The sequence below is a fragment of the Cetorhinus maximus genome, chromosome 14 (genome assembly GCF_964194155.1).
Source record: "Cetorhinus maximus chromosome 14, sCetMax3.hap1.1, whole genome shotgun sequence".
Classification (NCBI taxonomy): domain Eukaryota; kingdom Metazoa; phylum Chordata; class Chondrichthyes; order Lamniformes; family Cetorhinidae; genus Cetorhinus; species Cetorhinus maximus.
The window spans coordinates 58,449,091-58,464,947 of record NC_135892.1 but is presented as its reverse complement, the minus strand read 5'-3'; the positions used below and the strand labels follow the sequence as shown (position 1 = coordinate 58,464,947).

The 15,857-nt window shown below is 42.7% G+C and overlaps 1 protein-coding gene across 1 annotated transcript in view; it reads left to right on the top strand.

The window, feature by feature from the left end:
- The window catches only part of LOC144689682 (echinoderm microtubule-associated protein-like 6), a 693,547-nt gene that overhangs the window by 80,462 nt on the left and 597,228 nt on the right, over positions 1-15,857 (top strand). Inside the window, exons 2-4 of the mRNA XM_078556972.1 lie at positions 4,798-4,957; positions 7,360-7,458; positions 14,015-14,083. Coding sequence (XP_078413098.1) covers positions 4,798-4,957; positions 7,360-7,458; positions 14,015-14,083 — 328 coding nt within the window. The remainder of the gene's footprint in view (positions 1-4,797; positions 4,958-7,359; positions 7,459-14,014; positions 14,084-15,857) is intronic.

Sequence of the window (15,857 nt, the reverse complement as noted above, 5' to 3'; positions counted from 1 at the left end):
TCATTTTTAACTATGCCTGGTGCTGCTTCTGGCATGCCCCTGGCTTGGTGGTAACGGTAGAGTGGGGATATGCCAGGCCATGAAGTTACAGATTGTGGTTGAGTACAATTCTGCTGCTGCTGATGGTGCACAGCGCCTCATGGATGCCCAGTCTTGAGTTGCTCTCCCATTCGGCATGGTGGCAGTGCCACACAACACGATGGAGGGTATCCTCATTGTGAAGATGGGACTTTGTCTCCACAAGGACTGTGTGGTGGTCACTCTTACCAACACTGTCATGGACAGACGCATCTGCGGCAGGCAGATGGTGACGATGAGGTCAAGTGTGTTTTTCCCTCCTGTGGCTCCCTCAGCACCTGCCACAGACCGAGCCTAGCAGCTATGTCCTTTAGGACTCATCCAGTTCGGTCAGTAGTGGCGCTACTAAGCCACTCTTGGTGATGGACATTGAAGTCCTCTACCCAGAGTACATTCTGCGCCCTTACCATGCTCAGTGCTTCCTCCAAGTGGTGTTCAAAATAGAGGAGTACTGTTTCATCAGCTGAAGGGGACATGGTATATGGTAATCAGCAGATGGTTTCCTTGCCCATGTTTAACCTGATGCCATGAGACTTTGTGGAGTATGGAGGTTGATGTTGAGGACCCCCGGGGAAACACCCTCCTGACTGTATACCACTGTGCCTCCATCTCTGCTGGGTCTGTCCTGTCAGTGGGTAGGACATACCCAGGGATGGTTATGTTTATGTCTGGGACATTGTCTGTAGGGTATATTTCTGTGAGTATGACAATGTCAGGCTGTTACTTGACTAGTTGGTGAGACAGCTCTCCCAATTTGGCACAGCCCCCTGATGTTAGTAAGGAGGACTTTGCAGAGCCGACAGGGCTGAGTTTGCCGTTGTTGTTTCCGGTGCCTAGGCTGATGGCTGGTTTTGATTCCTTTGATACAACTGAGTGGCTTCCAAGCCATTTCAGAGGGCAGTTAAGAGCCAACCACATTGCTGTGGGACTGGAGTCATATGTAGGCTTGACCAGGTGAGGACGGCAGATTTCCTTCCCTAAGGACATTAGTGGAGCAGATGGACTTTTCTGACAATGTTAATGCCGGATTTTTATTGAATTCAACCTGGGACCCCAGAGTATTACTCTCGGTCTCTGGATTACTAGTCCTGCCACAATGCCATTACTCCACCACCTCCTGATTCTGTGATTCTGATTCCTCCCCCTGTGCTGTCGAGGCTCCAATGCACGCATTTTGGCATGGTTAGGCGCATGCAAAGGCTCAAGCCACCTGTAAGGCCAATGGTAACTAGTGCAATTTAATTCAGCTTTATAAATCAAGGAACATTAGAGATGAATAATGTCTGGTTTCGATTCCTAAAAAGGTGCTGGGCCTTAAAGCCAGCAACAAATGTGTTGGCAGCTTACTGTGCCAGAAATCTGGTAGCTATCAAATTGGCATGCCCATGCCTGCTGCATTGTACCCTTTCTGTGGCCTCTGCATGTGGCTCAGCAACATCCTGGCCCTCATCAGCTCCATCCCCTTCAACGTCCCCCTTGTCAGAGGAGACATCTCGCTTCTCCATGTTTCCCTCAGGCAAGATATCCCCCTTTGTAGCGCTAGATTGTGCAGGGTGCAACAGTCAATGGTGACCCTGGACACATTCTGTGGTGAGTATTGGAGAGCCCTGCTTGAGCGGTCCAAACATCTGAACATCAACTTCAGGAGACCTATCGTCTGCTTAATGAGGGACCTAGTAGGGGCATGTGCATCATTGTAGCTTTCCTCAGCAGATGGGTGTTCCTCCCCTTCATACATGACTGTGAATGGAGACATTGCACACTGACTGTCGTGATAAGAGCCATGTGTGAGAACCCTCCCTCAGAAAGTATTCAATTTGCCTCCATTACCCTCTAGACTCAACAGAGAGACAATTGCCTTGGCATCATAAAGGTCTTACCACATAAGCCCTTGTCAACCATGACTATTTACCAGAAAGGTTGGAGGTTTGGAGTAGGGAGTTTGCTGCAGCCCGCCACCCGTCCCCCTTGGAGGCATTCGCCTTCCTCCCTTCATCCCTGCCTGTGACAGCAGCAGATGGCAAATCGCACAGAATGAATAGCAGCTCCAGAAATTGATGGATTCTTGTTGGAATGGAACAATGCTGGTTTATTGGTTATTGGAACCTTGAGAGCAGAACTCAGCTGAGCCTGGTTCTCCATGGAGTGAACTAATAATTAATATGGTGCCCCTTCACTTGGCCCAAAAGATGAGTCATTAATTCCTCCAACCCCCCCATATCAAGTGCTTGAGAGGTTTTACGAACTGCGCAACAACCTTGAGAAATTCAAGATGGCGCATCTGAGATTTGACAGCGCTTCTCGTTTCACCCAATAGAACTACGCCACAAGCTTTCACTATTTTTTAACAAAACGCAAATTTTATTGTGTATAGAACAAATTAAACAAAGCAAATATGATTAAGTTAACATCAAAGCTTATACCCACATATGCCAGGCTCTTAGATTTATTTCTTACTTCCCCCAAGAATTCTCTCATATGTTACGATATCTTAAAGTTATTTACTTCTATAGGGAACAACCATACATATGCCGCAGTCTTCTGGAAGTTATCTTTAATTCTCCTCAGCTCCAGCTATTCTCACAGGTAAAACTTTCATTTACCATCTCTTAATTTGTGGATGCCTCAGTCCCTGTTCTGGTTGCTTTTCCAATGTTTCCAAGCTAACCTGCTGGTTGCTTTATTTGCCACAAGACTCTGGGGACCACTGTAGATTCTTCCACTAGTCTCAAACCAGTCAATCTTCCAGCTTCTGTTCCCTCACAAAATTCAAACTCAGCCTTCGACATGGGATGATGAAGTTTGTTTTTTACTCTGCTTACAGTGAAGGTCTAACTGTCATTTTACTTTGGCTAACTTCGCTCAATGAGCTGCAAGTTGCACACACCAGTTCTAAGCTGTAAAAACTGAGCTTGGATGGCACGTCCCTTTATATAGCCTCAGCTAGTTTCAGTCTGCCCAGAAGTTTTGGTTTCCAAACTCTGGGTTCAGCTTTTGTTTCCTTAGAAACTGGGAGGGTCAGTCTCCTTTCTGTGTTTGTCATCTGTTTCCATTTTCAGTTAGGTCATGCATCGTTTAAGTTTCTCCACCTATTATTTTATAGTTTTATTTCTTTTATTCTGACCTTAAGTGTAATGACCTCCCAGCATGTTTACATTGCATTTACCCCATTTTCTACAGTTAAAACTTGAATTCTTAAAACTACAAGTTATATTCTAAATCTATAAGGTACATTAAAAAACACATGAACAATAGTGACTGCAAAACTGAACATGTTTATTGAAGAAATGATGAAGCAAAGTTGTGATTCAGGATTTTACTGTAAGGAATAAATAGTCTAGATCAAAGCATGTTATTTACCTTGACTCTTGATCACAGAACTTGAAGACCAGTGCAAAATAAACCAGACTAAAGTCATATTTGAAATTATATTTATTGTTTCCCTGCAAAAACAATGGGTGAATTAGATTTTAACTAAGGCAATTGATACTCTATTGGATAACACTTTTTTAGAATAAAATGGCATGGAAAAACAGTACATGGACAGACAACAAAAAAAGGACACAGGCATCCTAAAGAACTAGGTCACTAATGAAATGACAAGATCTAGGGTATGAGGAGGATAACTATTTAAAGATAAGGAACACTACACCTAAGGATGATGAATGAAAATTATCTGAATATTAGGTTGGTTATGCATTATGTTATGATCCTTGTAGAGACCAATGACTTTAAGAGATTTGAATTCTCAGTGACAACTTAAAGATATTGTGCGATGGGATTTCAATTTTTAGGCTTTTACTGTAACAAACTAACTAAAAGCAATAGCAACTAAAGAATACCTAGTAGGCAACTAATATTCTAAACCACGGAAAAGATAACCCTCATTAATGTCTTAACATGACTGATAACACCATGCTGCATATGTATACACTTTAGAGCATGCTCCCCACAGGATTACAGTCTTTATAGAAAACAGTCCAAAGTTCACTTTTCTCTGTTTCGCTGAGTTGTAACATCCAGCGACCCTTGAACGTCCTCTCCCTCAGTCCTCTGAGAATGTCTAAACTGACTGTCAGCAGTAAGGCCTGTTCTGGTGATTTCTTCACCCAGCCTTTCCAGAACAAATCTTCCAGTCTTTAGATTGCAATGGGATGGCTTTCTTGGACCAGAGACTGTTGTTCTGCCTGGTAGTTCGCAGAGGACCTGCAGCCTTCTCCTCTCTGCCAATCACACCAGCTAAAGCCTTTTGTCTCTGAGACACCTCTCTGTCTCTTCTTTTAAAAACTCATAGGCAGTTTGTCCACATCAACCCAGCTGCTCCTGCCTTTGTTTCCAGGTGTGAACATTTTGTACCTTGCTCTCAGCAAGTCTCAACCTGGTCTCCATGGTAACCAAGCCACATGGGCTTCCAGTTGGGTAGATCTCATAACATATCACCTGACCTTCTTCACTACTACATTTTGCTTTAAATTAAAGGGGCAGTCCAAAACATAATTGTTTTATAAAACCTCACACTTGTAACAATAAAAATAATACACTGTTATAATCCCATTTCATTGTAGAAAATAGATTGCTCATGAGGCAAATGCAATACAACTTTCTGTTTTAGGAAATCTAGGCCAAAATACTTCTTTAGTTCTTGGTTTATAAGAAAAAACATTAACATTCAAATATAATGAAATGTCAATGCAAACTGATTCTTTCATTCCTTTGCAGCCTTGCGTTACATCCAGAAAGAAGTCTGGTTGCAACAGGTCAAGTTGGAAAGGAGCCTTACATCTGTATTTGGGATACTTACCATGTACAGATGGTTTCTATTCTGAAAGACATTCACACGCATGGAGTTGCTTGCTTGACTTTTGATTCTGATGGACAGGTATGTAAATAAAAATTACAGAAATCAGCAAATGTGAGCAATTTGTAACCTGGATTCTGTATCTAGTTATTAGAATAATGTTGTTCTTTAGCTTTTAGATTAGCTACCGATGCATATAAATTTGGGGCAAATCAGCCAAAAAGTTGCAACTGTAGATCTTGGTCAATGTCAGGTACCATTATTCAACTATTGATCTGATGCAAATGCTCAATGACATCAAGATAATTTTGCCATCTTTTCTTAATCATTCATATGGTTCACACAAGTGAATAGAAAATATCCAAGTGGGAAAAATTATGGAACATTTCTCTTGAGACTTTCTTTTGTCATAGCTTGCCAAGGCACACGATTTCCCCAGTTTGTTACAATTGTGTCATATGCTATTCATGGCCGGAATGTTGATGTGTGGACAGTGGAAAGCTGGCACCATGGTCACATGACGGAGACAGTTTATGATGAAAGATGCTTTATAACTGACGTTTTTTGAAATATTCTAAAACTGACAGTATTTTTTTGAATGGCCGGAAGGAAGTCAGTTAATCGAGGAAAAGAAGATGACCCAGAGGGAAGATATCCCAGTCCAGCAAAAAGGAAGAACCCTGTTTAGAAGTCATCTCAGGCAGTAAAAAGGGCTAATACGTTTTACCTGCTTTTACATTTCTTCACTACAGAGGCTCAACCGCAATTTAGACTAAAAGCCAGAAACTTTCAACCTCAAGAAATCAGGAGAGAATCTTTCGGACCTGCACCATTTTCAACCACCATCTTAAGGACTGTAATGAAGTGTCCTGTTTCTGTTTTATCCTTCTAATAATGTAAATGCATGTTATATCTCTTAAAAAAAATGATCTTTTCTTATGTGTGTGTGGTCTGTGCGTTTGGGAAGTGAGTGTTTGTTGCGTTTTGCATTTCGGGTTTTGTGATAAAATAAACATTTATCCTTTCATTTGACTTTAAATTTACAAGAAAACTTGTTATATGTTTGTTCCTAGCATAGTGTAACAGCCCTGGAGGAGGCAAAATACTCCAGACATCTTGTTGCAGTCAGTGGAGAAGTGGGAAGAAAGGGAAATTATTCATCATCTCTTCCCTGTGCATTGAATATATAACTTCATTTGGCATAATGCTATTTTTCCTCCCATTATCAATAGCCATTCTAATATTGGTCAAGACTGGAAATTGTTTTTGGCAAATTTAATATTTTTCATGGCTCTTCTGTGAACTATTAATTGGTGTGATAACTAATTTTTACAGGTTCTTAAAAGGGTCCTTAATTTTCAGAGTTTTTCTTCAAGTTTGAGTTTGATGTTTTCTTTAGTTTCTTTAGTCATTGGTTTTCACTTCACTGTTGAAAGTGTGGTTTATCGTTGTGCAGTGTGTGCTCTTTGATTTGGGTGTTTGTCAGTTGCTCTGGTTACTCCAACTGCAAATGTGTCCTGGTGGTTCTGATAATCATGTCAGGTGAGCCAGTCATGTATTAAAGAAAGAAAATAAAAGAAAAATAGGGATAAAGAAGATTATGAAAGAAAAAACAAAGAGAATGAAAACTGAAATAATAAAGAACAATATTAAAAAATGGAGGTTAGAGTAAATGAAGCAAATTTAAATGGAGGAAGATAATAAGAATATATTTATGTCAGCTTAATTTTTCTCCTCTTTCTCTTCTATCAGTAATTCATTTAAATTAATTATTCATTTATATAGCATATTTCCAACTGGGACCAGAAACCTAATAGGATCCTTATCCAAGATGCCTTTTTATGTATGAACATCAGTGCTAAGTATTTGCAGCCTTTTGAACTCCCCTTTCCCTCATCACCCACCTCACCCCCCCTCACAGTTATCAGGACTAAATCTGATTCTCTGCTCAAATAATAATGACATTTTAAGATTTTCCCACTATGGTCAAAGGATAGCAATCAGCAGTGTACACCATAGGCTTTCCTTTAGCCAGTTATAGTCAATTCCTTCACTGTCGCTGGGTCAAAACCTTGGAACTCCCTCCCTAACAATACTTGTGTGTGTGCCTACACCACATGGAAAAAGGTGGCTCACCGGCACCTTCTCAAGGGCATCTAGGGATGGGCAATGAATGCTGACCTTGTCAGTGACACCCACTTCCCAGGAATGAATAAAAAAGTCATTCTGTAAATGCATTTGAAACCAAAGTAAACTTTTGAATATGGTTCAGTGATGGTTAAAGGCTTTTGTAATTATAAAAAAAATTTCTATGATAGTTCTGGAGACTGCAACAGCTAACAATTCTGGAAGTACAGAATATTTGAAGTATAAAATCACTTATCTGTTATGAAATTGAAAAAGAAATGCTTGAGAGAGTTTATGGGATATTCAAATATATTGTTTATTTAAATGATGAAATATTTAACCTAATTTTCTGACAGCGCTTGGCCTCTGTAGGACTGGATGCCAAAAATACAGTCTGCATCTGGGATTGGAAAAAAGGGAAAGTGCTATCAACGGCAACTGGCCATTCAGACAGGGTAAGTATGAATCTATAGTCATCATGTATTAACAAAAATGCCATAGGCCAATGAGAGTACAATATATGAAAATTATGTTGAAACATTCCAATGAGTTCAGCTTTATGTGCTCTTGCATATGACATTTCCTTTCATATATCAATGTAATTATTGGACAAAACTGTGAAATGGGAAATAGCTTGAAATTCATAGGCCTGAAAACCTATGTACAAAATATTGCTGATTATCCTGTTAACAAAGAGGGTGAATGCCCATATTTAATGACTGAAAGTTGCGGAAGATAGTATCTAGAATAGCTACTTTTTCAGCACAAGAACTTGCCCTGAATCTTTTATTTAAAGTAATATAAAACAAAATTAAATTATCTGTCAGGATGGAAGTTACATATAAAGTTAAACACACCCCCAAAAACCAATTGCACTGGATTTACTGTATCCCAGTTTATTAGTTATAGCCAATGGGAACAAGCTATCTGAAAAGTTAAGAATATTTTGGGCTGTACTCAAGGAATGGTGATATTGAATCCCTATTTCATAACATTATTAATGGAATAATACAAATTTGACTGCTATTTTCTGATCTGATCATCAAGTCCTGTCCTATACATGGACAGTTTAGGACATTGTATGCACAGCCAATTTGTAGAATGAAAATTGCAGTAGGTGGTGTCCCAATATAAGTCAATTTCTGGTTCTTTCGCACTTATTATAATCCATAACTCTCTGTATATTTCTTGGTTCTTCTCAATATTTGATACATCAGCAATACCTCATGGTGTATTAGGAATTTTTTTCCTCCCATAAATATCCTTTGTTTGATGCTTTCCTCTTCTTCCCCAGATGAAGGTGGTAAGTCGCATTGGTGTGCTGTTCACAGGTGCCAGAAAATGTCCTGCATCTTGTATGAACTGTTGATTTACATAAGTGAGCCCAAACAGCAGTTCAAGGACTGCTTGATCTTGAGGGGGCATCACAGCCAAGCTTAATCCTGTCCATGAATTAACTAGCAAGAAATATAAAAACAGACAGTAAAAGCTTCTACAAGTATATAAGAAGGGACAGAGTAGCTAAAGTAAAAGTTGGTCCCTTAGAGGATAAGACTGGAATTGGTAAAGGGAAACAAACAAATGGCAGAGACTTCAAACAAGCATTTTTTATCTGTCTTCACAGTAGACAACACTAAAAGTATCCCAGGAACAGTAGAAATCAAGGGGGGAAGGGAGGGAGGAACTTAAAACAAATCACTATCATTAGAGAAAAAGTATTAGGTAAACTAGTGGGACTTAGGTCTGACAAGTTCCCTGAAACTGATGACCTGCGTCCAAGCGTCTTAAAAGAAGTGGCTGCAGAGAATAGTGGATGGATTGGTTGTTCCCTAGATCTGGAAAAGTCCGAACAAATTGGAAAACTGTAAATATATCAACACTTTTCAAGAAAGGAGGGAGACAAAACAGGAAACTATAGGCCAGTTAGCTTAATATCTGTCACTGGAAAAATGCTGGAATCTTTTATTAAGGAAGGAATAGCAGGACATTTAGAAAATCATAATACAAACAAGCAGAGTCAACATAGTTTTATGGAAGAGAAATCATGTTTGACAAATTTATTAAAGTTCTTTGAGGATGTAACAAGCAGAGCGAATAAAGGGGAACCAGTAAATGTAGTGTCAATGATTTCCAAAAGGCATTCGATTAGGTGCCATATAAAAGATTGCTATACAAGGTAAGGTCTTATGGTGTTGAGGTAATATATTAGCAGGAAAGTGGATTGGCCAACTAACAGGAAATGGAGAGTCTGGATAAATGGGTCATTTTCAGGTTAGCAAACTGTAAATAGTGGGGCGCTGATGGAAACAGTATTGGGGCCTTATCTGTTTACATGGATGATGTGCATTGTAGCCAAATTTGCTGATGATACAAAGATAGGTAGAAAATAAGTTGTGAGGCACAGAGGGCGGAATCATCCCAGATTTGCACGAAGTGCGTTAGCGGGCGGGAAAAAGAATGTTATACCCGCCGGCCTCAGTGGCGGCTTTTCACGTCGTATCATCCTAATCCTGCCTCATTGATCTTGCATTTCTGGGAAACACGCCATTTCACTGGCGGGCAGCCTCTGATTCCTCTGCCAGGCCATCACCTCACTGCTTCCTCACGTCAGGCGCCATATTTAAAGTGCAGCCACATGCACATCTCTCAGTGCCTTCAGCACAGGACTGCTGCACAGAAGACATGGCCTTGAAAGGCAAAAAAACTACAGTCCCCTGATTCAGTGATGCTCCCCTGGAACGCCTTTTTGATGCCTTGGAGGCCCGCAGTGATCTCCCTCAGCTGATGAATCAGTACTCCTTCTTGTCGGGCATCACTTGGAGGAAGCACTGAGGGTGGCAAGGGTGCAGAATCTACTCTGGTTAGGGGATTTCAATGTCCAACAGCAAGAGTGGCTTGGTAGCCCCACTACAGACTGAGCTGGCTGAGTCCTAAAGGACATAGCTGCTAGACTGGGTCTGCGGAGGTGGTGAGGGAACCAACAAGAGGGAAAATCATACTTGACCTCATCCTCAGCAACCTGCCTGCCGCAGATGTATTTGTCCATTCCAGTATCGGTAGAGGTGACCAGAGCAAAGCCCTTGTGGAGACGAAGTTCCATCCTCACATTGAGGATACCCTCCATTGTGTTGTGTGGCACTACCACTATGCTAAATGGGATAGATTTCGAACAGATCTAGCAATTCAAGACTGGGCATCCATGAGGCGCTGTGGGCCATCAGCAGCAGAATTGTACTCAACCATGGCCTGGCATATCCCCCAATCCACCATTACCACCAATTCAGGGAATCAACCCTGGTTCAGTGAAGGGTTCAGGAAGGCATTCCAGGAGCAGTACCAGTCATACCTTAAAATGAGGCATTAACCTGGTGAAGCTACAACACAGGACTACTTGCATGCCAAACAGCATTAGCAGTAAGTGATAGACAGAACTAAGCGATTCCACAACCAATGGATCAAATCTAAGCTCTGCAGTCCTGCCATATCCAGTCGTGAATGGTGGTGGACAATTAAACAACTCACTGGAGGAGGAGGCTCCACAAATATCCCCACCCCCAATGATGAGGGAGCCCAGCACATCAGTGCAAAAGATAAGGCTGAAGCATTTGCAACAATCTTCAGCCAGAAGTGCCAGGTGGATGATCCATCTCAGCCTTCTCTTGAGGGCCCTAGCATCACAGATGCCAGTCTTCAGCCAAATCGATTCACTCCGCATGATATCAAGAAATGGCTGAAGGTGCTGGATACTGCAAAGGCTAATGGGCCCTGACAGTATTCCGGCAAAAATACTGATGACTTTTGCTCTAGGAATTGCCGCGCCCCTTGCCAAGCTGTTCCAGTACAGCTATCACACTGGCATTTACCCAGCAATGTGGAAAATTGCCCAGGTATGCCCTGTACCCAAAAGCAGGACAAATCCAAGTCAGCCGATTACCACCTCATCAGTCTACTCTCAATCATCAGTAAAGTGACGGAAGGGGTTAAGTGCTGTCAAGTAGCACTTGCTTCGCAATAACCTGCTCACTGATGCTCAGCCAGGGCCACAATTCCTGACCTCATTTCAGCCTTGGTTCAAGCGTGGACAAAGGAGCTGAACTCCAGAGGTGAGGTGAGAGTAACTGGCCTTGACATCTAGGCCAAATTTGACCGAGTGTGGCATCAAAGAGCCCTGGCAAAACTGGTGTCAATGGGAATCAGGGGGAAAACTCTCCGCTGGTTGGAGTCGTACCTAGCACAAGACGGTTGTGGTTGTTGGAGGTCAATCATCTCAGTTCCAATATATCACTGCAGGAGTTCCTCAGGATAGTGCCCTAGGCCCAACCATCTTCAGCTGCTTCATCAATGACCTTCCTTCCATCATATGGTCAGAAATGGTGGTGTGCAATCATCAGTGAACAATGTTCAGCACCGTTCGCAATTCCTCAGATACTGAAGCAGTCCATGTGAAATGCAGCAAGAACTGGACAATATGCAGGCTTGCGCTGACAGTTGACAAGTAACATTCCGGCCACAGAATTGCCAGGCAATGACTAACTCCAACAAAAGAGAATCTAACCTTCGCCTTTGTTATTCAATGGCATTACCATCGCTGAATCCCCCACTATCAACATCCTGGTGGGCTTACCATTGACCAGAATTGGACTATCCATATAAATACTGTGGCTACAAGAGCAGGTCAGAGGCTAGGAATTCTGTGGCGAGTAACTCACCTCCTGACTCCCCAAAGCCTGTCCACCATCTGTAAGGCACAATTCAGGACTGTGATGGAATACTCTTCACTTGCCCTCCAACAACACTCAAGAAGCTCGACACCATCCTGGACACAGCGGCCCGCTTGATTGGCACCCGATCCACAAACATTCACCCCCTCCACCACAGTTGCAGCAGTGTGTACCATCTACAAGGTGCACTGTAGGGACTCACCTTCCTCCTTGGACAGCACCTTTCCAAACCCATGACCACTACCATCTAGAAGGACAAGGGCAGCAGACAGATGGGAATACAGCCACCTGGAAGTTCCCCTCACCATCCTAACTTGGAAATATATTGCCATTCCTTCACTGTTGCTGGGTCAAAACCCTGGAACTCCCTCCCTAACAGCACTGTTGGTGTTACCTACACCACATGGACTGCAGCGTTTCAAGAAGGCAGCTCACCATTCCCTCAAGGGCAATTAAGGATGGGCAATAAACGCTGGCCTAGCCAGTGACGTCCACATGCCATGAACAAATAAAAAAACCCATTTTGGCTGTGTGGTTCTGAGGCTCATCACGAATTCACCCAGCTAGCATAGCTGCACACTAGCACAAATATACAGCTGAATGCCCACATGAGAGACAATCCCATGCCATCGTGTCATTTATCTGGACGGATTGAGTGAAATCACTGGCCGTTTTCCTGCACTGGACCGGTTGCTAATGCCCTCTACAATCCCCGTCCAGGCTGCCTTGTTCAGGCTGGAGACTCTCCTGTTGCCGTTGCTCAGGAAGAGCACCTCCTGCTGTTCGCTGACAGCCTGGAGGAGAGTCTGCAGGGAGGCATCGCTGAACTGTGTGGCCACTCTGTGTCTTGGCTCTGACACCTCCAAAGTGATGTGGAGGGGACTTGAATATGATTGGTTGGGGGTGGGGGAGAATTCCCATAACAATAAAGGTTAATACAGGGAGGGAGGAGTGATAGGGGGGAGAACTTTGAGGGGACCTGAAGGGAATGAAGGGATGCACAGAGGTAATGACTCAGACTTCTGACAAAAGTTGTGTGTTGGACAAGAAAGTTGGGGCCTTTATCAGAACCTCCCTGCTTGCTCAGGCAACTCTTTTATAACTCTCACTAAACATTAAACACTTTTGCTGTTAACAGATTATTATCACCATTGAAACCCATGCACTTGTCTATGCATTTACGTGCTTGGTTACAGTCACATCTGTGGGTTGCTCCTCCTGCGCCTGGAGTTGATGTGAGGACAGGCTGCTGCTGTTGCTTGTTTTAGTGTATTAGATGGCCATTGCCTGCGTCCTCTGTGTGTTGAGCCCTACTGTGCCCTAGCACAGAAGTCAGAGAGTAGCAACAAAGCTGCCTGATGCCAGAAGAATACATCATATAACAATGCACATCATCGGCCGCCATGAACTCTCCCTTGTTTGTGTTGCGTTCTCCCTCCCCTATTTTGTGTTTTTCTCTTTCTCCATCCCCAGTCTATATTTCTCATTCCTTCCCTCCACTTTGTTTTTCTCTCCCACTCCCTGTTTGTGTATCTCTCACTGTCCTTTTGCAGTTTGAGTTTCTCTCTTCCCCTCTTTCCCCCCCACCCCCCCCACCACCCTAAGTTTGTGCTTTTCTCTCTCTCCCTCCACTAGTTTGTATTTCTCTCTCTCCCTCCCCAGTTTGTTTCATATTCTCTCATTCCTCCCTCCCCAGTTTGTGTTTTGCTCTCACTCCTCCAGTTGCTCTCTCAGCACTCGAGAGTTTCCAGCTATTTGTTGCCACTGATGCTGTCATCCTCACAACCTCCCATAAAGCAGTGAATTCCAAATAATAGGGAGACCAGCAGGACCTAGACAACGTGGTTTGATTGCAAATAAGAGCCATATGCTATGCATGGTGAACTGCACATATGGGACTGTTACTCCCAAGTGGCCATCAGCAGCACTTGAGAGATTAATCAGCCATTCCAGTAAAGGTTGGGAACTGTAGAGACCTACTATTGATAGCTGGATGTGGTATGAAGACTCCTGTCAGCATGATGCAACACTCAATCATGGAGGCCCGCTATTAGCGATGGAACACAACTAAAATTGGTTTTCTTCTATAATTTTTAATAAGCCAATTGACGGTTACAATCCTGCCTATTTAAAGTATTCATTTATTCTCTAGACATTTGCAGTTGTGTACAAATTGTGAACATAGTGCTGGATTTTTCAGATTTGGACAGTTTATATATAATCCTTTGGAATGATATTTCCCAAAATTAGGCTGAGCATGAAGTGTAAGAAGTATTCTATCTGTTTACAGATCTTTGATGTTGCTTGGGATCCACATCAGCCAAACAGACTTGTTAGCTGTGGAGTGAAACATATTAAGGTAAATAATCTAGGTTCATCTTGTACTTTCTGTTATTTAAGAATGCTTATATCAAATAGTTGCTTTCACTGAAGTAGAATCTTGTCTGTTTACCTCTTCCACAGGCTTGGATCTATTAAAACTGCAAAGACCTGAATGAAAGTTTTTTATTTTAATTTAAGTACATATGTGAAAAGTTCCTGTTTTAACTAATGACAGGCTATTTACTAGAAAGTTAAAGTAATTTCTAAATTAAAATTAAAAGAAAAAAGAGACTTTGTGGGCAGGCTAGTAGTTAAGTAATGAAGTAAGTGAATAAGTGACAATATTTAGTGTAATTCAGTGGATTACTGGATCACCGGTGATTTCCTCCATTTGTGCTTTACACAACATTTTAAAATGTTTGAAATAGGTATAGGACAGTTTCACTACATCTGTTCTAACATTTGACAGGCAAGCAAGATTTTTCTCCACACACACGAAGTCCATCTCGTAACTGCGCCCGTCAAGAATCACTTTTAAGTGATTTTTGCAGAAAATTGCCTTTACAAATGAATATTGAAATTTGACCCAACTGCGTCTGTCTTGATGGTGCAATGTACAGGAAAGATGTTGTATGGGAGATTTAACCTTTGGCCAGCCGATTGGCAGAATGTGCCATCACCTGTGTAAGGAGCAAAGAAGCCTTTTAAGACCTGGACATAAATTCCTGACTAAGGAGCTATCGAAACAGCAAGGCTACACAAGGTAGCCAGCCTTTTGTTTTGGGAAAAGCCATGAGGCCCTTCACTGAGGTGAAGAGGTTAGGGGCTAAAGATTGGACAAAGCTCGTTAGTGAACCTGGAAATTATAATATGCGATTACCCTGTACTTTGTGCTGCCTGCTCATCTCCATGAATGTTGTGTGCAGCTCAACGCTAAACACACTGCTGAGTGGCTGCACACTCAGCAGGGGCCCAGGTTTGTATGAGGATAACACCAATAAAAGCTAACTTGCACTTCTTGAAGCCAGCCTGCACCTCTTAATGGGAAGGCGGATTCTGGCTGCAGTAGCAGGGGCGGGGAGTGGCTGGGAGAGACTTTGTGAGCAGGAATAAATCAGAAATGTGACATCAAGCCAGAGAGTGGGTCCCGAGGTTCTCCTAATAAGGTGCTGGAGACTTGAATGCAGACAGTGGAAAGGAGGAAAGAGCTCATTTTTCCACAAAGAGCCAGGAGACCCTCCAGAAAAGCACATAGGAGTGAATGGCAGCAGGTAACCACAGAGCTCAATCCTGAAGTTTGGCCCCGAAGACCTGGATACAGTGCTGGAGAAAGTTCAGTGACCTAGCTCGAGTGGTCAAGGTCAGTGACTGCATCCTCAAATGCCATACCCTACCAACTGCACCACCAACCTCACACTTTGCTTAACGTGCCACACCCTCATCACTTACCCTTCAAGCATCTCTAGCAATCATTGCTCATGCCTAATATTGGTAACTCCACCTCACCCTAACACATTTATCAATGTTGCAAGCCTTACAATCACATCTCGCAGCTTCCGCATGCTGTCAGCTATTGAGCTATGACAGACACATGACCCAAACACATTGCAACACACTCACTGATACTCTTCCCTCTCTTTCGCAGGACAAGGTGGCACATAACCAGGAGGGAGCAGCAAAAAACAAGCAGATGGGGGGAGGTACAACTGCATCCCTTCACCCTGTTGGATGAGACAGTGCTCCACATTATTGGCACAGCCATCACCGAGGCTGTTGCAGCCGACATTGCTGAAGCCATCCAGGATAATGGT